The sequence below is a fragment of the Sander vitreus genome, chromosome 15 (assembly GCF_031162955.1).
Source record: "Sander vitreus isolate 19-12246 chromosome 15, sanVit1, whole genome shotgun sequence".
NCBI classification, from domain to species: domain Eukaryota; kingdom Metazoa; phylum Chordata; class Actinopteri; order Perciformes; family Percidae; genus Sander; species Sander vitreus.
In genome coordinates this window covers 24,721,622-24,742,079 of record NC_135869.1, presented here as the reverse complement: position 1 = coordinate 24,742,079, position 20,458 = coordinate 24,721,622, and the positions used below count along the sequence as shown (strand labels likewise).

The window sequence follows — 20,458 nt, the reverse complement described above, 5'->3', positions numbered from 1 at the left end:
CCAACACTGCAAATATGTTGATGAATGTTTGATTGACGAATATTTGATTGAGCGACTATTTAGAAACACAATTGTGGTGTGCACAATTATACCACACACATTTTGTCCTGTAAACCATTTACATCATTGGCATAGTGGAGTTATAACTTCAAGGAGAAACCACCTAATATGACATCTGAACAGAAATACCATCTGGCAACATCTGTGTGGTTAAAATAGAAAAAAAAACAGTGCAGGATGCTCAGTTGTGTAGCACTTTATCTCTTATAGATTCTAATTTGTTGTAATTATCTTGCTTTCCAGTGGGATATATAGATATTTCATGTGAACCATAAATAACACTTAGAGAGAATTATTAATTTTTTTTTTATCCTGGGCTGACTATCTGTTTTCAGAAAAAAATGACATTACCCCTCTCAGTCTAGATCATTTTTTTCCATCACTTTATCTTTTATCTTTTCTATTGATACATAGCAAAAAACAGAAATAACCATAACATCATTAAAAAATAGAGATGAGTGATGTGATAGAGACACACAAACTTCCAAAATTCTTGAATGCATCATGTAAGATCTATCACATGCGGCAACTAAATCATGAAAAAAAATAAGGTAATACTAATAAATACAGTAAAAAAATATATATATAATAACCCGGATGTAGTATGTGAATAGTAGTATTTGTTTCCGTTTGTCACTGTCGAATCTGACTCCCGGCTTGAGCAGAGCGCTGCCTCTGTCTGAAGACATATCTTTGCTCTAATTTCTGAAACGTAGGTTTGCGCGTGCTTTTTTGCTGTCTGTACTTGTGTTTTTGCTTCCACTTTATCCTCCGCACATTTTTACGATTGTTTGTCTTATCAATAAGGCTGGCTCAAGGTAAGGTCAGCGCTGTTGTAGCCTAACGGCTAGTTAGCGTGTTAAGCTAAAATGCTAGTCAAGAGTGAGCGAATGTGTGACTTTCCGTTGAGCCAGCCATTTTCTGAAGACAAATGAACCTCTGTAGATTTAGATGCCATTATTGTACAGTCGGTAGAGGAAATGGTCACATAACAGTCATTGGAAATTTAGGGAGACAGTGAGCCACGGTGTTACATTTGGTCACATTTGGACGGTTGCTAATGCTAACCGTAGCGAACCCTTATCACTGCACCTGAGAGGCAGTAACGTTAGCTAATGTTGAGCGTGACTGTATGTGTGCCACAGACGGAATATAAGCTGGCAAAGGAGCAGGTTGTTTTGACATAACATTAGCATAAAGGTGGCGTGCTCTTAATGTGAATCTTATTTATGACCATACTCTTTGCAAGGCAGAGACAGACTGAACAAAAATATGTGCTGCATTGGTCATGGATGCGCTGTGGGATGATGTTCGCTTTTTGCATCTGAAATACTACTATAATAACTCAGAACAGAGTGGTAACCAACCAAGAGTGAAAGGCAGGTAGCTTTCCCTGGGAGCCTTTTGCATAATTTCTAAGTGTAATGCATAAACTTCAAACTACAGCAGCAAACTCTTGTTCTCTCTTTTTCCACCCATACTATCTGTGACTCTTTCTACCAGTCGCATCCTTCCATGAACATTGATCCAGCATGATGACCAGAATGTGTCGCTCACATGAGCTTTCTATTATTTATTATATAAACTCATTTCAGTAAAAAAAAAAAAAATTAAAAAAAATGATGCAACGTTGTTATCTGTTAATGTCTCTCCCTTCATCACACAACTTCTGCTCTCTCCTTGTCCCAGGTGCCAGGGTGTCCCCCCTCTCCATGTGTGTTCCCTAATGGGCGGCTGGTCTCGCAGTGCCGTGCTGGAGCTGTACCGGGCGCTGCTCCGCGCAGGGCGTCAACTTCAGTACACTGACCGCAATTACTATCGTCGTGCCGTGGCTCGCGAGTTTCGTCGCTGCCAAGCCCTGACGGTACCTGAAGATAAGGAGGACGCACTGAAGAGGGGCCAGTTCTTCCTCAACAGCCGATTGGGTGGGCTTATGTAGGGGAACGGGTCACGGGTTAAAGGTCGTCTGGAGGTTTATCTCCCAGGTGGGTTTGCATATAAGAAACTACTCTTTATGTCAGCAATGCGAATGTTTAGATCTGAGACATTCTTTGTGGGGAATGGTGGACTATTTAGTGTCAGGGTTCATACGTTTTGAAATAACCTGGAAAAGTTATGGAATTAAAAAAAAAATGCAAATTCCAGGCCTGGAAAGGTTTTGGAAACCTAAAAAGACCCAGAAAGTTTTGGAATTTTTTTTAACACAGCATAATAATATGTGATTAATAAATGTATTTCACGTCGTCCTAACCTCACCGTTCTGTTCGGGGCGTGATATTACGAATCCCACTATGAACCACATACATTGTCATTCATTTTATTGTTAAACCCCTGAGGGTAAACTTTAACACAGATTTTTATTCTTATTGTATAATGTCGACTGACATTTTCAGGAATACGTAGTCATGGAAATTTGCCGAGAAGTATTGGTTAAAATGCGTATGAACCCTGTAGTGTAGGATAAGGCAAAGATCACAGGTCATGAATAAGACCATGTTTGCTGTGGCTACGCATAGATTTTCCTCCTATAAGTGCAATATTCAATCAGTGCCTCTAAGCTCAGCAACAGAAAAAATTTGCTTTTTCTGTCCTTATCCGCTTCCTGTCAGTGTCCTCCTGTCTTACTCTCTTTATCTCCTCTGTTCAGTGAAAGGATGGCAGGGGTGAATGGAGACCGTAAAGGGAAGAAAGATGACAATGGGATTGGCACAGCCATTGACTTCATGCTTTCCAATGCTAAGCTTGTGCTGGGGGTGGGAGGAGCAGCCATGCTCGGCATTGCAACGCTTGCTGTCAAAAGAGTAAGTGAGAAGCAATGTATCTCCCAACTGTTTATTTTCTTCACTCCCATGTACGACAAAAGGAAAAAACAATGCTCTTACTTAAGCATACATGGCAGCGTGAACAATGTGCTCACAGTTCTTTGTTGTGCAGATGTATGACCGTGCAATAAGTGCTCCCACCAGCCCCACCAATATGGAGCCGACGGGACAGAGAAGCTGGGAGGAGCCCGCGTGGATGGGTTCGTCACCACGGGTACTGAACCATGACATGAAGTCCACAGTTAGCAGGTCTCTACAGTCTCTGCCTACTTCCTCACATGCTTTTGAACCAGGTTAGTGCCCTTTTAAAAGTGAAGTTAAATTTGTCCCACTTCATTGTCTCATGTCTTTTTTCGTGTCATATAATGCAGTATTGACCAGCATATTTTGTTGTTTAGACTTTCAGCCAGCTGTCATTTTATCTGTTGACAGACAGCCTATTTGGAGGATTCTTGCTCTTCCTTTACAGTGGGTGTTGGCTCTCTGTAGTGCAGTAGTTGGTCATCCAGCTGTTTTGTATTAGTTTGATATGATGTAGTTGAACCTTTTCAATTAGAGGTGTGAATCTTCACTGATCTTTCGATTACGATTATCATGTCTTCGATTCGATATCTCGATGCATCAAATACATTTTTTTTTCTTTCTATTAAAGCCATATAGGATATTTAATTCGTAGCTTTTCAAGCTTCAAAAACAAAACGTTCTGCAGTGCGCTAAAACTAAATAAATTGGATACATAAAACTACAGCACTGAGCACATGGCACTTCCTGAATGTGCAAAACATACCAAAATATGTAAACAGAGAGGTTGTTAGGCCTACATTCAATTGTAAACAGAAATAATCGATTATGGCCCGGCCGATTATCGATGCAGCATCGTCCATGTCCACGATTCCATGCATCGGTTATTTGATTAATTTCAACACCTCTACTTTTAATGTTATAATTCCTCAGATACTGTAGAAGCACCTTCATTTGGTATTTGTAGATTCATATTTTGAAAACACACCCATACCTCTCCTGTTTTTTTAACTTGACCTTTTACCGTTTTTTAACACACACACACACCAAAAGTCATTATTTGAAATGGTGGAAGAGGGAAGATATTTTAACTTTCAATTGCTTCTAACCTCCTCAGACTGTCTGCGGAGGGCTGTGGGTCGAGCTGCTGTGGGAGGCAGCGGTGCCACTCAGTCAGACCGCCTGCGGGCCCGGATGCGTTTGTCCCTGCAGGAACATCTGTGGGAGTTCTACCAAAATAATGTGAACATCCCTACTGAGGAGCAGGCTGTGGCTAGGAGGGCTGCGCTGGACATCTGCGCCGAACTCCGAGTGTTCCTTCATGCCAAACTGCCTGACATGCCGCTCCGAGAGATGTACCTGAGTGGCAGTCTGTATGATGACCTGCAGGTCAGAGGCTACTTACATTTGGTCCTATTTTAGACAAAAGAGTCCTAATTTGAGCTTGGAGCCAAATATAAAAATGTTCTCTCTCAACATAGTTAGTAGGACTGGGACGATATGCTTTTGTCCCGATTTGATTCTTTCACGATACACGGGTGCCAAATAGATTTGTATTGCGATTTTCAATTATTGCAATTCTAATAGTATTGCGATTTTCTTTTCCTTTTTTTTTTTAACAAAAACAAGAGTTGAATAAAACACTTCTAGAGAAGATGTATCTACGATATTTCTAAAAAGGTATTGTTTTTTAAAAAGAATGCACGTCCCTTTATTTATTTCATTTGTAAAGAAGAACATAACATGTATTTTCTGCTTTCCGTCTGTTTTGCTAGAAAGGGATATGATGTAGTTGCCGTCAGCGGTACCATAGAAACAGAAAATATTTAGGTGAATCATTGGTAAAAAAAATACAGATTCTAGGGAAAAGAACCAATTCTAAAAATTGTCGGGGGGAAAAAAAAATTCCCATGCATAGGATTTCTTTCCCCACTCCTAATAGTTAGGTCATTTTGAGAAAAGAGAACCTGCTGTGCCTTCTTCATTTTAATCCCCTTCCTCCGTCTTTTAGGTGGTGACAGCGGACCACGCCCAGCTCATGGTGCCTCTTATCTTGGAGAAGAACCTGTGGTCGTCCATACCCGGGGAGGACACCATCATGAATGTCCCGGGTTTCTGGCTTGTCCGCAGGGAGAATTTGGAGTATTTCCCGCGGAACAGCAGCTACTGGGACCGCTGCATGGTCGGAGGCTACCTCTCCCCTAAATCAGTCCTCGAGGTCTTTGACAAGCTCGTGGCTGGCTCCATCAACTGGCCAGCTATAGGGAGCGTCCTCGACTACATCATTCGCCCTGTGGTTCCCTCAGAAACACTGACCCTGGAGGTGCAGTACGAGACGGACCGGAAACTGTACGTGGACTTCCTACCGTTACTTGTGATGGAGGACGGAACCTCGCTGATCGCCAAACCACATCGACTCGCTGCAGAGCGCCACGAGAACCTGTGGCGGCAGAGCTTCCGTGTGGCTGAGACGGCGCGACTCCGGGCCCTGGACCAGGAGGACGGAGGCTGCCGGTGCGCCTGCCTAAAGCTGGCGAAGGCCGTGTGCAAGCTCAACCCTGCCCTTCACCGACTCAACGCCAGCCAACTCACCAACACCATCTTGTTGCTGTGCGAAAAAGAAGGCGACTGGACCCGGGAAGCGCTGGCCGACCGCTTCCTACAGCTGCTACGAGCGCTAGTGGGACACCTAGAGGCCGGGAGGCTGCAATGTGCCCTCAGCCCCAAAGTTAACTTATTCTGTGAGCTGACTGAACAAGAAGTGGACGAGCTGGGATACACGCTCTACTGCGCCCTCTCAGATCCCGAGGGACTGCTGAGAACTGCTGTGGCACAGCCGCCCCAACCCTGACAACCTCGTATAATAACGTCACTAAACGGCAACGTGGCATTCAAATTTCAACAACTGATTTTTGGGCAATGGTGACCTAGTCATGATGAGGTTCCTGAAGGGAAAAAAACAACTTCATGGAATGGTCCTCTGTCCTCAAACACTCGTCCTCTTCAGTCTTAAATGCCACCAGTAAGAAAATGGGATACAAACGGTAGCAGTTACTTAGTGTTGAGATCTGTAAGAGTGTTGACATGAAAGCTGTATGTGGTGTGATCACGCAAAGCCCTATTGGCGTTCATGGCTCTCACTAAAGCCATTGTATTAATGAAGTTAAGAGTAAACGTGCTGTTAGAGCCTGATACATTGGACTATAGGGATTGTACTTTGCATTGGTTGATCATATTAAAATGGAAGGGGAAGACAGTATGTTATTTTTAACTTGTTGGAGTTTTAGGACGGACATGTCCAATGCAGGTAAATGTTGTATACTCTATTTTGAGATAAGTCCAAGCCACTGTGTCAAGGGACAGAGTGTAATGTTGATTGTGTGTATGCCAACCCAAAAGCTAATAAATTCATATCGGCCTAAGGAGACAAGCTGTCTTTTCATGCTCCTTTTTGTTAGTACTTATAAAAAGTACTGCTAGTGTTTTGATATTCAGTTTGAAATGAATGTTTTGTAAGAACTTCATTAATACAGTGGCTGCGGTCAAGATGTATGATGTTGTCCATGTTTCCAGGGATCTGTGAAAACGGACATTAGGCTGTGATTGGAATGTGTGCAGCTTGCATGTGTTATATTTACTTAATCTAGAAGCAGTCTCTTTGTAATTCAAACTCGCACCATTTAACTATAAATCTGATGAAAAGAGAGAGATAGATATATATATATACATACACACACACACACACGAACATACTACCATTTATGGAGTCTTGAAGTCTGAACAACGCAGCGCCTCCATTTTCTCATACACTTACTTAGGCGAGAACGGAGACTGTTTCCATGTGACTGACTTGTCTAATACTGAGCTGCCCTTTGTTCTGAAAAGGTGGTTTCTTCTTCAGTCTCGCCATTTGTTACATTGGTACACAGGTCTGATATGCTTTATCTAATTTTTTCCAACACAGGTTATTTTGCACTCAAAATGTTAGTAAGTTGGTCAAAAGGATCTCTGTAGGACACTCAAAGTTCTTTTGTCTACTTGTTTTCGCTTTCATTTAAAATCCAATTTAGATCCCCTTTCCTCTAAATGATAACCTTTTTAATATTGACGTGGGTACTTCAAATCCTGCACCGTTGGCTGAATACAACAACACACTGCTAAAAACATTGTACTAATGTTTGTCATTTGGTGAATTAGTCTCAGTATTAACTTCCTGGCCTGATTGCAGTTAGAGCCTTGAGCCTGTCACCTCTGTAGTTTCAGTACTGTGTGTTTGTATGCACACTAGTGCATGTTTTAAGTCCACATTAAGCCCTGATTACATTATAGGTGCCCAGTCTGTCTAAAATAGGTAGCCAGACATGGATTAGTGGAGTACACCAGGCCATGCTGTTGGTCAGTCCTGACCCTGAACATGAAGTGTACCAACAACACATCACCTGTACTGATCACTATTCACAGGCTGCTTCTGTCTGCCAGGACAATGTGTATATTAATAGATTACAGGTGCTTATCTCTTATAGATCATGATCTGGCAGAGAGGGATCTCTTCACAGATCTTCCGTTATATAAAAGCAGCTTTGATAGCAGAGGATCCTGACGCTAGATTAGCCTGCTACTCATTGCAGGTGACAGCAGGTGGAGTCATTACAGCAATAGCTGCCAGACTGTCAAGTGGAGTTTGTGTCTTCTCTCTAAATGACATCCTAAAGTGATGTCCAAAATAATGAAATGCTTTTTGTTCTCACTTGTAGCCTTACAATGAAAAGAAAATGCAGTGACATGGAGCAAGTGTCCTCTCAATCCCCAGCCCACTGTTTGTATTGTGTACAATATGAAGGGTTGTTTAGTTCTCTTGTGCATTCAGTTAATCATCCAGGTAACGGAGAAACAGGTGAATATTTTTGTATTTATTGTACATTTGTAACCAAAAAAAGAGCAGACTATTTATTTCCGTTCCATTAAACATGTAAAGTACCACTTATTGTGCTTAAGTCCTGGATGTACTGATATATAAAAATGAAACCACAGTAGATCTTCTTTGTTTGCATATTAAGTCTTACTTTGCAGACCTACTTTATGCCACCAATGACTGCTGTACTGAAGGAAGGGAAGTCACTGTGCCACCTTTGTAATGTTATTGTAAAACAAAAACCCAAAGTAGATCACTACCTCTACATTGTGGAGTTCATACTAGCCATATGCTTTGTTGCATGCTGTGTAATTTTGCAGTGGAGATGGATGTTGCAGCACTTTGTATACTTCATTAAATGTTACAAATAACATTCTGTAGGTTTATTTTTGTTTTTTCAAAGGGAGCAGTGTGAAAAACTTATTTTACACTCAATGGCAGATCACAATCTAAACCCATCCATTCAAAATTTCGAAAAAAAAATAAAATAAATGTAAAGCTTTCTTCATTGAGTTTTGATAATACAATTAAAGGCATATTAAGAGAAGCATGCTGAGATACATTGGAAGCTGGAAATGTAGGTCAGATGTTCCAAATGATTACATCCCAAAAAAAGTTGCATTTGTTCCCAAACATTACAAAAATGAAAACGACACAAACGCGCACAATGCATAGCTCTGATTGAATCCTGCCATATCAAAAGGTGAAGCATAAACTGAAAGCAGCTTCACAGACACATGCAAGAAACTGAGTGCATCAGTGCCTTTGTTCAGTGACACAAAACATCTAAACTATTAATATTGCATCAGCAGCCACTTTCTCATATAAACATTCTAAGTGATATATTCATGTGGCAAGCCAGGTCTTGCAGTGATGTACAACAACCATTAAGTGCTTTTGATTGCTGCAAATGAAATAACGCAACACTGATGATGAAATTAAGCTTTGCTTGGTGTGACATAAAAGTCAAAACAACCATTAGAACAATGCAACATATTTCACACAAACAAGAGTTCAGTAATCTACTTTGCGGGGGCGAACCCCACACGGTCGGCGTTTCTGTCGAACACAGTGTAGTACCTCCCGATGAATACATCTCCCAGGATCCACAGGGGCCCTGCGGGAGGCGGGATATCCATGGCCATGAAGCCTGACAGACAGATTGATCTACCCATCTGAGATTCCTGCATCAAAAGCAAAAACAAAAATTCAGTTTTGCGAGCATATCTTCAAGACAGGGTCACACTTTTATCAAAGTTGTTTTTAAAGACAGTACTTACATGCCTATATGTACACTGAAAGAGTCATTTGTCACCATTTGATCACTTCCGTATGGAGAGTCGAAACAATTACAGCGACCAATATGTTGTTCATTGTACATGGAAAAATTAGACTCGAAAAAATGTCAACCTGTCCTTTAAACATTAGTGACTGCATCCATAGCAATATTCAAACTCAAAGTCTCATAAATACACCTGTAAAATATATTGCAAGCCAATGCAATGCTTTGTTCCAAACCTATCGCCATACAATATTAGAACCCTATCAATATGATGCAGATCAATACACCAATCAAATGACCACACAGATAAATCAACAAAAACTGAACATTTAAAAAAGGGATAAGGCTGGCGATACTCTATAGTTGTAACTATAGTAGTAACTCTTGTTGACTCATGACTTAAACTGGATTAAATAGTATTTGTTGGAGACTACCTTTTGTGTGCTAGTATTGACAACCCCAAATGACTCAAACTACAGCAGCCATGTTTATCAGTTAAGGGTCATGCCACACAATGCAATGGTGTGACTCATTGATGCATTTTATAATACAATAACAATTGAGCTCTACAGCGCAGAGGAATAAGCTACATTGGGCATTTGCTGTCTAAAATAAAAAAAAATAAAAAAAAAGGACCAATGCATTGCTGGTTTTGGTACATTCATGGGATTTGTTGACAATAAGAAAATGTAATACATCCCCAGACTTATCCTTTACAAATGGTGGGGTTTATTGCAAGGCTGTTGGATTGCATTACATTCTAGATATATTACCATGATCTCTTCCAAAGAGATGATCTCTTCTTATTTACCTCTAAGAAAAAGTACACTCCTCCTTTTGAATTGGTTTAAATAACTGGCAGTGACAAAATAAAAGTGAATGTTATCCATATGAAATGAGTAATATCTACCTGCAAGACATAATCCTTTCCAGTCAGGTTAAAGGTCTTCCCTCCAATGTTGAAGGAGATGGCGGGGAGGGATGGGATCCTCTTGCAGTCAATCAAGTACTAGAGGGGAAGGAGAGGAGGGAAAAACATACTGAAATGATCTCAAGATCGTGACAATTTATCAAACCACAGCAGAGTCAAAGATGCAGCTTTTGGAGGTGTGCAATATTAAGAGGAAGTCTAGATATAACATGACCTATGACATTTAGTGGATGCCTTCACCATAAGCACCATATATCTTAAGTGTTAAAGCAACACCAAAGATTCTTTTGTACCTTAAAAGAATGTTTCCAAAATCGTTTCAGTGGTTCATCAACTCGTAACAGGGTGAACGGCACTTCTGCATTCACTTTGCGGCCCTCTATCGGCTAAAACCACACTATGCAAGTTTGCCAGATCGAGGTAGTGGCTCTGTAGTTCGAATGAGACATACGACAGCGGTAAAGGACAATTCTGCATCCAACCTGTAAGGGGACCGAATAGGAAAAGTGCTTTGGTGTTGCTTTAATACATGTTTAGTGGGTGGGAGAAATAAATTCCCAGCATAAGATTTTCACTAGGGCTGTCAGCATTAACGCATTAATCGCGATGCGATTAAAAGGTCCGAGCATAACGGCCCTTTGATTTTTTATTTTTTATTTTTTTAACTCGCATGCCGCCATTTATTAATTTATTTTACACTTCACTCGGCTTCGCGTCGTGCCTAACAGCGCTCCTTAGCTGTTCTAAAATCACTAGAACCTAGCTAGGCTACTATTTTGACCCTTTGCCGCACCTTTACTTATCATCAAGCTGCCATACTTCCTCGTATCACATCCTGCTGCTGCAGGCTGCAGGCATGATGGAGAAAGACCGCAGCAACACAATTCTGAATGGCGCTTTTTATTTTCCAAAACTCCCAGACGGCTCAGTAGACCGGTCGAAAGCCATATGCACGTTGTGTAAAGCTGAATTAAAATATCACCGAAGCACGTCAAGCTTGAGCTACCACCTACGAGCTAAGCATAGTACAGTTAACGTGACTCCGGTTGACGCTAGCGGGCTCAGGCAAAGCACTATTTTTGGAGAGTGCTACTTGCCGACCTGTGGATGAAACCAAATCCCAAAAAGATTACTACAGCTCTTGCAAAATGGGTGGCAACTAACTGCAGACCTGTTAGCATCGTAGAGGACCCGGGTCTTAAAGACGTACTACGGTTGGCATGTTCTGAATTGTGCAATAATGACAGATTCACACATTTTTCTTTTGTTTACAGTAAATAAATGATAAATACAAATCTTAAAGTCAAGTTCATAAAGCAACTTTCTTTGCATTAATTTGATTCCCAATCAAGATATACTGGTAATAACCGCTTTCCATTGTAAATATGTACTTAAAAACAGTTCTGAAATGCAAAATAATAGAATTTTAATCATGTGATAAAACATGCGATTAATCGCGATTAAGAAAAAAATGAATCGTTTGACAGCCCTAATTTGTTTGTTTTTGTATAACCAGTAACATTTTTAATTCTAACCAACACTATCAATTCTTTTTTTTCTGATGGACTGTTGGCAGACAAGTTAACTGGTTAACTGGTTAACCACGCAATGACATTTACCACTGTTTACCAACCAAACAATAAAATATGATTGTAATGCACTGAGAATATCGCGTGCGAAACCAGTCGAGGTGAGTGGCGTCATACTAAATGAGTAGGGGAAATGCAACGCTACTAAGCCACGGCCAAGCCGACCAATCAGTTGTTGCGGTCTGCGAAGCCACGACATACAGTTACTGTACATTTTTTGAGAGGTACACATCACGCTACGGCGTAGGGTCTGTATCAACACGTACCAACGCCGTGGATTTAACGCAGAAACATAAATCCGACTTAAGTGTGACTAATAGTATAGCTGATTGGACGAACGCGTCACGTGGGTCTGTCTGCTCCCGGATTTCAAAACCGACCACATTGGCGGCTTGTTTGGAATCCGGTCTCTTATTTTACGAAAATAGTTCACCGAAACGTGTTTCTGAAAACATTTCAAGCGAGAAATAGGCCGTGCAGTTGCTGAATCTGTCTTTATTTCAGATCGACAAAGGTCAGTTTAAAAGATTTTCGTCAGCTTTTGAGTGGAGTCGAGCCGAGACGGCCGCTCCTCATTTGCATAAAGCGGGCTGGATTCCACTTTATGCAAATGAGGAGCGGGCGACTCAACGCCCCGCTTCTCCAAAGCCCTTTCATACAAAATGAATGGGAAGCGTGGAAATGACGCTGACAATGATGGACACACACTGTATGGCGTCATGTCTTTGGTCAAATAGCTCTGTTGATGTGTCAGCTCTACCTCTCCCATCAGCAGGGGCAGAGCTCCGATGGCTTTGTGCAGCGCTCTGATTTCCTCCTTAGGACCGACAATCAAGGACGTTCCCGTGTCGACAATAGCCTGGCAACCGGCCTTGCAGAGAGTCAGCTGGTTGCCAACTTCAACTCTGCGGGGCAGGTTAGTGAGGAAGCAGCAGCAGGGCGAGGCAGAGAGACAAGAGGCATTATGTTTATTACCAACTGTTAGAAATGTGTTGTTGTGCTACTGTAGTGCAGCCTTTAAAGGAGAAATCCGGCGCAAAATTAACCTAAGGGTTAATAACACATGTGTACAGAGTCGACCGCTCCCTGGGATATGTTTTCATACTAATCGAATGTGACCAGTTTTAGCGCAAACCGCTAATTAGCTTGTAACGTTAGTCGCCGGGGCACGGGTAAAGTAAAAAGAAATCGCTATTTCTATACCACTAACGACAAACGCCGTGCAACCAGTAACCAGTAACATAGCTCAAGCACAGCGTTCGTCGTTCGACTGGTCGTGACCGTTTTCCCAAGATGGCGCCCGCCTGTATACGTGAACGGTAGTCTTTATAAACTATCTTTTTAATAAACTGCCTGTACACTTACAAAGTTTACAATGCTTCGGTTTACACACGTAGGGACCCTCATTATGCTACCATGGAAGTGTGATGCTATTTTGAGCCTTGTTAGTGGTATAGAAATAACGATTTCTTTTTACTTTCCTCGTGCCCTGATGACTAGCGTTATAAGCTAATTAGCGGTTTGCGCTAAAACTGGTCACATTCGATAAGCGTGAAAACATATCCCAGAGAACGGTCGACTCGGTACACGTGTGTTATTAACCCCTAGGTTCATTTTGCGCCGGATTTCTCCTTTAAACAAGATTAAGATTTTAAGCAATCCAAAGGACACGATTTTTTTATGAGTAATTAACTTTTTATGCATGCACCCGTGGCAGAAATGTATTATCATTACATTAAGGAATGTATGATTTGGGAATTGATCACACTTGGCATACTTTGTGTGAGGAGGCTCTGGGTGTCCGGAGGTTAAGATAAGATGAGGGCCTTGTGGATGTTCCAGACTCCCCACGATAAACATTAAAAAAACTGTCTTGACCCACATTTACATTTTATTGTTAAAGGGGTGATTGAATGCAAAACTGATTTTACCTTGTCATAGTTGTATAATGACAGTTTAGTGGGTAACTAGGACATACATAGAACCTCAAAATCCCATTGACACCTCTTTCCTCTGCAAATCTCACAATTTGAAACTGCCTCTGAAAACGGGCAAATCTTAACGAGCCGCCTAGTTGACGTCAACTCGGCGGCTCCTCCTCATTTGGCTCTAGTCTCTATCTTTGTCACGCCCAAACATTTACATCGGCTACACCACTGATCTGAGGTCAACTTAGTCTTCTGAATAGGTCACGTAGATATCAGAAATTGTATACATTGTTAATCTGCTATTTTACCACTAAATTCACTTCTGAGACTTTTTTATGCGAGAAATCAACTGTGTAGAGGTCAAATATGGGCCGTTTTACGAAAATTGATGTCTAATTGCAAATTTTGAGTGTCGGAGTTCAGCGTCCGGTGCTGCCTGTGTTGCTGCCTCGCCGCCGGCCTGCCTTCCTTCACAGACCCCGGCCTGCTGTGAGGTAGATGGAGCTCCGTCACGGCTGGCAGCCCACGGCACTCCATACCCACGCAAAGTCACCGTTTTTTGGGTTAATGGACTCGAAACGCCGCTGCCCTGACAGAGCTCCAGGGCCTGCAGCTCCCCTCTTCCTGCTAAATGGCCGGTGTGTGTGAGTGAGAGCGCGGTCAGCGAGCTTGTTACGCCAGCAATCTCTTACCACAGGTTCCAGTTAATCTTATGTGTGTAATTATAATGTGTTGAGTTATTTAAACAAACGATCGGGGAAATAAACGCCTCTTGTCCGCGAGTCTCATTGATAGAGCTCCATTCGGCCGCAGGCTCCATCAATGAGAGCTAGCTAGTCTCCTCTTAGAATTCCTCTGAAATTGAAATCGGACACCATTGTTAGCTTTATAAGACCTTGGGGTAGATGTTATATAAGTGGCGTGACGAAATTCAAACTGTAAATATAGCTACTCTAGTTATGCCGGCAGCTGGCAGCCAGCAAGCCCCGAGTATTCCAGTAGTTCAGTACCCAAGGAAACGGTGACTTTCACTGGGTATGGAGGTTGCCGCTTTCTCGTCAGACTGTGTGGAGCACCTAGCTAAAGTCCGACACGTCTTGCCAAATTTGCAATTAGCCATAAATTTTCGTAAAACGGCCCATATTTGAGCTTTATATAGTCGATTTCTCGCTTAAAAAAGTCTCAGAAGTGAATTTAATAACGAAATAGCCCGACAAAATAGTGTCTGAAATATGAGACCTGCTGTCTCGTCTCCAATGTGTTTCTATATGGTTTGCTCAATCCAATCAGCGCGCATTTCATCTAAATATTCATGAGCATACCATATTTGGAAGAAATAGGGTTTGTTCTATTAAGTGAAGACTGACCAGAAGAATAAGTTTTCACACATCAGTGAAAATACTATTTTTTAATTACCAGGTAAAAGGAATGCATCATACCATAACGAACACAACACTATTCTATTTCTGTTCCTTGTAACAATGTAGCCAAAAAAGGTTTGTTTTACCCGCTCATCATGATCTGCCAGTAGGCCTTTCGTGTGACATTGACATAGTGCAGGTCTCCGGTGTAGTACTGGGGGTCTGTCCCACCCAGCATCAGCTCTCCTCCTACTGCTGCTTTGGGGTCTCTAACAGTCAGGGTGGACAGAGGCATACCTCGCTGTGTTAAGAAGAAACGCCCAAATGTGCCAACTCATTTCACAACTGGGAAAACCCCACAGTTGCAAAATACGTTTAATACAGAAGGCAGTAATTTTCGAGCTGGCTGATTATAATATTTATAAAAACCAAAGCCTGTTCTTCCATACTTCCTGCTGTCATACACCAACCTGCTTATGTAGAAAGAGAAAATATTCTGGGGCAGCAGCTTAGCAGCCATGGCCGTGTCAAACACCGGGGTGACATTAGCTACTGATATGGAGGGGTAGGCCATGCCCAAGACCCCGTCGAACCGTGCCACTGCAAATGTGATGCCAGGCTGCTTCACCGCTTCACCAAACTGCTGGCCAGGAACAGACAGACCTGCAACCTGCAAGCAGGAGAGAGATGTCAATGCGCATAGAAAAAAAAAAAAAAAAAAGTCTCTAATGAAATGATAGGAATGGGGTGACCACCAAAATTGAGGAATGCAGTCAAACAAAAGTGGCTATGTGAGTGAGCGAGGGAATGTGAGTGGGTGTTTTCTCATACTCACAGAGACTGTGTCGCCGCTGATGTAGCCAGACAAACTGCCTCTGCCATACCGGATGGAAAACTGTGTGCCATTCTGGACGAATGTGCTCGACTTCTTCGAGTTGTAACGATGATGAAGCCCTAATGAGAGAGGACAGTCGATCGGTTTCCTGAATCCTTGTAATCTGAACATTTTCATTTTGATCGTTAGTTGTTATACAAAATGAACAGTTTGAAACAGAGCCAGGGGGTTTCAGTGTTGTAGTACTCAAACTGGTTCTTAAAAAAGGTCCCATGGCATGAAAATTGCACTTTATGATGTGTTTTAACATTAATATGTGATAGATGTAAACCGAGCCCTGGGTATCCTGCTCTGCCTTTGAGAAAATGAAAGCTCAGATGGGCCGATCAGGAATCTTGCTCCTTATGAGGTCATAAGGAGGAAGGTTACCTCCCCTTTCTCTGCTTTGCCCGCCCAGAGAATTTGGCCCACCCATGAGAAAGAGAGAGAGACATCATGGCTTGCAAACAAGCAAAGTGGCAGTTGGTCAAGGTCTCGGTCTCGGATAAAGAGGCTTTAAAGAGATTTAAAGTCCGGTCAAGACCACAACTGCAGGGATTTCCCTAATTTGCCTGTGCATTATCTGATTTAGGCCTATGTGTTAAAACTTTGCAAATGCAATAACAATAACCGTAAAGCCCCCTTTCCCTGCCCCCTTTACACACACTTCCAAGAAAGTGAATGCAGGAGACAGGAGAAGAAGCTCTGGCTGTCTAACACAAATCTGGTCTTGACTAGGTCTCAAACCCTCAAAGTCTTGTTCTTGACTAGGTCTCAAACCCTGGTGATGACTTGGTCTCTGTTTAGGTGGTCTCGACTACAACACTGGGGGGTTTACACAGGCCCGCCTCGAATCTGATTGTTGTTTTTTGCTGGCTACGGACTAAGGCCTCCTGCACACTGGCTGCGTGGCGGTTCTGTTGCGTGTCAGTTGCGTGGCGGCTGCGTGGCGTTTTCTACGTCTTTGCACACCAGACATGTGTCTGACGCGGCGCTGCTACATGATTTGGATCACCCTTGTTCGACATATGGGGAGAGAGTTAGTAGTAGTATACTTCATGTTAAACATAAATATTGGGGTGACCTCTAGCTCACCCAGTAAGAGCGTGCGCCCTATGTGGGCTGAGTCCTTTGCAGCGGCCCGGGTTCGAATCCGACCGCCGGCCCTTTGTTGCATGTCATCCCCCATCTCCCTCCCACCTTTCCTGTCTATCCACTGTCACTATCAAATAAACATAAATACTGATTTGATTACAGCAAAGACAACGTCGGCAGTATTGACGGCAAAATAGGCTACAGAATATTTCAGTCTGTATTGACAGGTGCAATATATGAAAATCGATAATTATTTATTATTTTATTAAATTACATTTATATCTGCATTTATGTCAAAACCTAGAGACTTTCAAACATCAAAATGTCATTTATGAAATGTATTAGTGTCAAAATTACATAAACATCTTTTCCTATTCTATTTTGCCTGGAAACGCTTCCAACACGCTCGCGTGTCGCGTGAAAAATAAGCGTCGGTCCTATTTCTAGCATGCACACGTTTTTCGACGCGGCTCGAGCCGCGCCTGAGACGTGCGTGTCACGCTGGCAGCGTGCAAGCTCTAACCTGTTCACATGGGAGCCGAAATAAAAACGGACACGCCGCGCAGCTGACACGCTCACGCCACGCAGGCAGTGTGCAGGAGGCAGCCCACTTGCAGGTAGCTGGCTTGTCAGTATCAGATGTGGTGGGGGCATTTCACATGTTTGTGTTCAGGAGCTAATCTCTCATACGATGTCCATGGCTGTAGGCTATATGGAGTAACAAATACCAGCTATTTATTAATATTAGAATGTTTAAAGTTGTTTGACATTCAATTAATACATTGAATAAACAATGTCCTATTAATAATGTTTATTATTACCAAGAATTAGGGCTTTGAATTTATTTGAGTCTTAACACAGTTTTACTCATTTCCTAAATGTGCCCGCTTCTTTGAATCTTTTAAAAAAAAAAAAAGGTCACGGTTTGGTTTTACAAGCTTTTTAAAATAGGACAGTCCTTAATAATGCCAGAAAAAGAGAAAACTCACTTAACTGTACAAGTTAAGTTAGATATACATTCCTGTGGATAAGAATTACTCAACAGTTAATGGTAATGACACTAAAGAAGTAAAAACAGCCCTAGGATACAGCTAAAGGTTTGCACGTATACTTCAGGTAAAAAGCTAACTCTAAAAAGGTATAACAAAGAAGAAGCAGACGTGTGATATATTAGTCACTGCTGCTTGGTAAATACAGTGAGCATTTTCCAGGAGGTAGCCAACAGATACACATATAGAGCATGCTCAATGAGTCAGTTCCCCATACTCACAGCAGGCCACATCGAGGAAGGAGCAGTGAATGGAGGGGACCCAGAGGTTGGAGGAGCCGGTGTCAAAGAGCACAGTGAAGTCCTGTGGAGGGGTGCCAATGCTGATCATCCCATAGTACTGGGCCTGAGGAGACAATACATAACACTGAGATCTGCTGGAAAACATCTGGGACTAATAACATATACAGTATAAGTGAAAAAGACTTAAAATACAGGAAGAAATGCAGAGCCTTTTTTGATTCCAACCTTATTCCAATTACTTAAAGTGGCAAAAAAGAAATGTCAACTAGGGCTGGGCAATATATCAATATTATAATCGCCATCAATATGTGAGGATAGATATCGTCTTAAATTTTGGATATCGTAACAATAGTAATAGGATACAAGTGTCTTTTCCTGGTTTTAAAGGCTGCATTACAGTAAAGTGATGTCATTTTATGAACTTACTAGCTGTTTTATTATTTGCCTTTACCCACTTAGTCATTGTGTCCACGTTATTGATGATTTCTTTTTAAATCAAAACTCTTATTAAACTTATACTTACAGTGAAAACACCAAAAGTCAACCCATCACTGCAGTATCGACATTGATGCATTTAGTCGAAAATATTGTGATATTTGATTTTTCTCCATATCGCCCAGCTCTAAGCTCTAATGTCAACCCATGATATCATGGTATAATATTTACTTATTTCCCTCCTGTTTCTCACTGGCAATACTGCTTAAATATTGAACTCTGTTTCACCCACATTGACTTGTGTAGCTAGTAAACTCTTGGATTAGGTGAAGAAGTGTGATGTGATGTAGGCCTACATCTGATATATTTGGGGTTATAAGAAGCTGGCTCCCTCCAATAAGGCTGCACTCACACACTTGTATTAACCTCAGTGTGTTGCTGCTGACATCAGGGGGAGAGGAGGACTCATTATTGACATTCTGGGTTTAACTGCTAAATGAAGTATACTGCGTAGTATCCGTACATCCATGAAGTTGGTCAGCCTCTCTACGGGCACTTTGGGGGAGGGAGAGCTGTCCGGTGCTCCGGTGCTCCTCGCTAAAGCCTGAAGCTCCTCCAGAGACATCCCATTGTCGCTCATCAGGCGGCGTAGGCTTCTGGTTTTATGAAGAGGAACTCTGAAATGAGGTTATAGTGAATTAAATGTCACGGGCACAACGTGCGCCTTGCACTCGAAACTCCCTAGTACAGAGCGCTTGCGTCTACTTTCATGTAAATTGTGTGACTGTACAAACTGTTAAGCTACCATTTAGGCTAACTGCCAAGTGCACTGGCGTCACTATCACAAGTAAACACTTTCATTGGAAACATGTGCACATACCAGACAGTTAACACACGCGCGCGCATACATTGACTGTAATCAATCAAGCCAATTTGTCTGTTGCAATGACGTGATATATTTAGGCTGAAATGTAGTATTAGCTCTTATAGAGTTTGCCAAAATATCAGCGTACAGTATTTACCTGAAGATGGCGGAGCTTTGTGTTATCAGCAGCGCCCCGATGATACAAAAACACGCCAGTTGTGCCATTTCTGTCCTCGTAAAAAATAACTCACACTTTGGAATCGTTTCCGCAACTAACGAGCGAACTGAACACAGACCACTATTTCAAATGACAGCGAAAGCAATTCGGCAATGTCCGGATTTACTCGGTATTCCCCGTCATGTGGCTCAGTGATTGGAGGAAAAATAATCCGTAAGGTGTTCTTATTGGTGGAGGAGGATGGTCATCATCCCCGCACAAACCGGTGCAAAAGGTCTGTGGAGGGTCACGAGTTGAAGGCTGTTGTGACTGTGAAATGCGAATGATAGGGCACACAGGCACACATTGTGTTCATGTTTGAAACTCCAGCTGAGAACACGTTTCATATAATAGACAACATTCTTCTAACAGTTTACTGGATACATTTCCCCAGATAATCTATACATCATAAATCTATAAATAATCAAATCTTGCAATTTTTGTGAAGAATTACTTTTTGGGAAGCCTAATGAATGACAATGCCACTATACTTAAACAAATGAAAGAGGCACTCCAGTGGTTTAGGATTGCAATTCCATTACATGTGGGCCTTGGGAGAAACTCAAAAATAGTGATCAACACTTATAGTATTTAACATGGGTCAAGCTTAAAAAAACAACAGGATCCTACACTTCCCATAATGCAACCCAATAGCATCATTTGTTAGGCCATCCCTGTCTGGTCAATGCTCATGTCTTTCAAACTCCATGTCGCCGATTTGCTTTCTGTTAAAGAGGCCGATGATTTACATGAGAAGATTTATACCAACCTCTCA

At 42.0% G+C, this 20,458-nt stretch overlaps 3 protein-coding genes across 3 annotated transcripts; 2 read left to right on the top strand and 1 right to left on the bottom strand.

Annotated features, from left to right (window-relative positions):
- The first annotated feature begins 687 nt into the window (after nucleotides 1–687).
- LOC144529801 (mitochondrial ribosome and complex I assembly factor AltMIEF1-like) lies at nucleotides 688–1,999 on the top strand. The gene is made up of 2 exons (XM_078269104.1): nucleotides 688–772; nucleotides 1,750–1,999. The coding sequence occupies exon 2, from the start codon at nucleotides 1,787–1,789 to the stop codon at nucleotides 1,997–1,999; it is 213 nt and encodes a 70-aa protein (XP_078125230.1). The 5' UTR covers nucleotides 688–772; nucleotides 1,750–1,786.
- A 715-nt stretch (nucleotides 2,000–2,714) lies between these two features.
- mief1 (mitochondrial elongation factor 1) lies at nucleotides 2,715–6,333 on the top strand. The gene is made up of 4 exons (XM_078269100.1): nucleotides 2,715–2,861; nucleotides 2,995–3,175; nucleotides 4,021–4,292; nucleotides 4,915–6,333. The coding sequence occupies exons 1-4, from the start codon at nucleotides 2,715–2,717 to the stop codon at nucleotides 5,752–5,754; spliced, it is 1,440 nt and encodes a 479-aa protein (XP_078125226.1). The 3' UTR covers nucleotides 5,755–6,333.
- A 1,465-nt stretch (nucleotides 6,334–7,798) lies between these two features.
- Nucleotides 7,799–19,802, bottom strand: napsa (napsin A aspartic peptidase). Its single transcript, XM_078269103.1, has 9 exons — nucleotides 19,624–19,802; nucleotides 19,125–19,278; nucleotides 18,146–18,269; nucleotides 15,742–15,860; nucleotides 15,377–15,576; nucleotides 15,053–15,175; nucleotides 12,378–12,522; nucleotides 10,008–10,106; nucleotides 7,799–8,999 (listed from the first exon to the last, which is right to left on the bottom strand). The coding sequence occupies exons 1-9, from the start codon at nucleotides 19,689–19,691 to the stop codon at nucleotides 8,838–8,840; spliced, it is 1,194 nt and encodes a 397-aa protein (XP_078125229.1). The 5' UTR covers nucleotides 19,692–19,802; the 3' UTR covers nucleotides 7,799–8,837.
- Nucleotides 19,803–20,458: the final 656 nt, after the last annotated feature.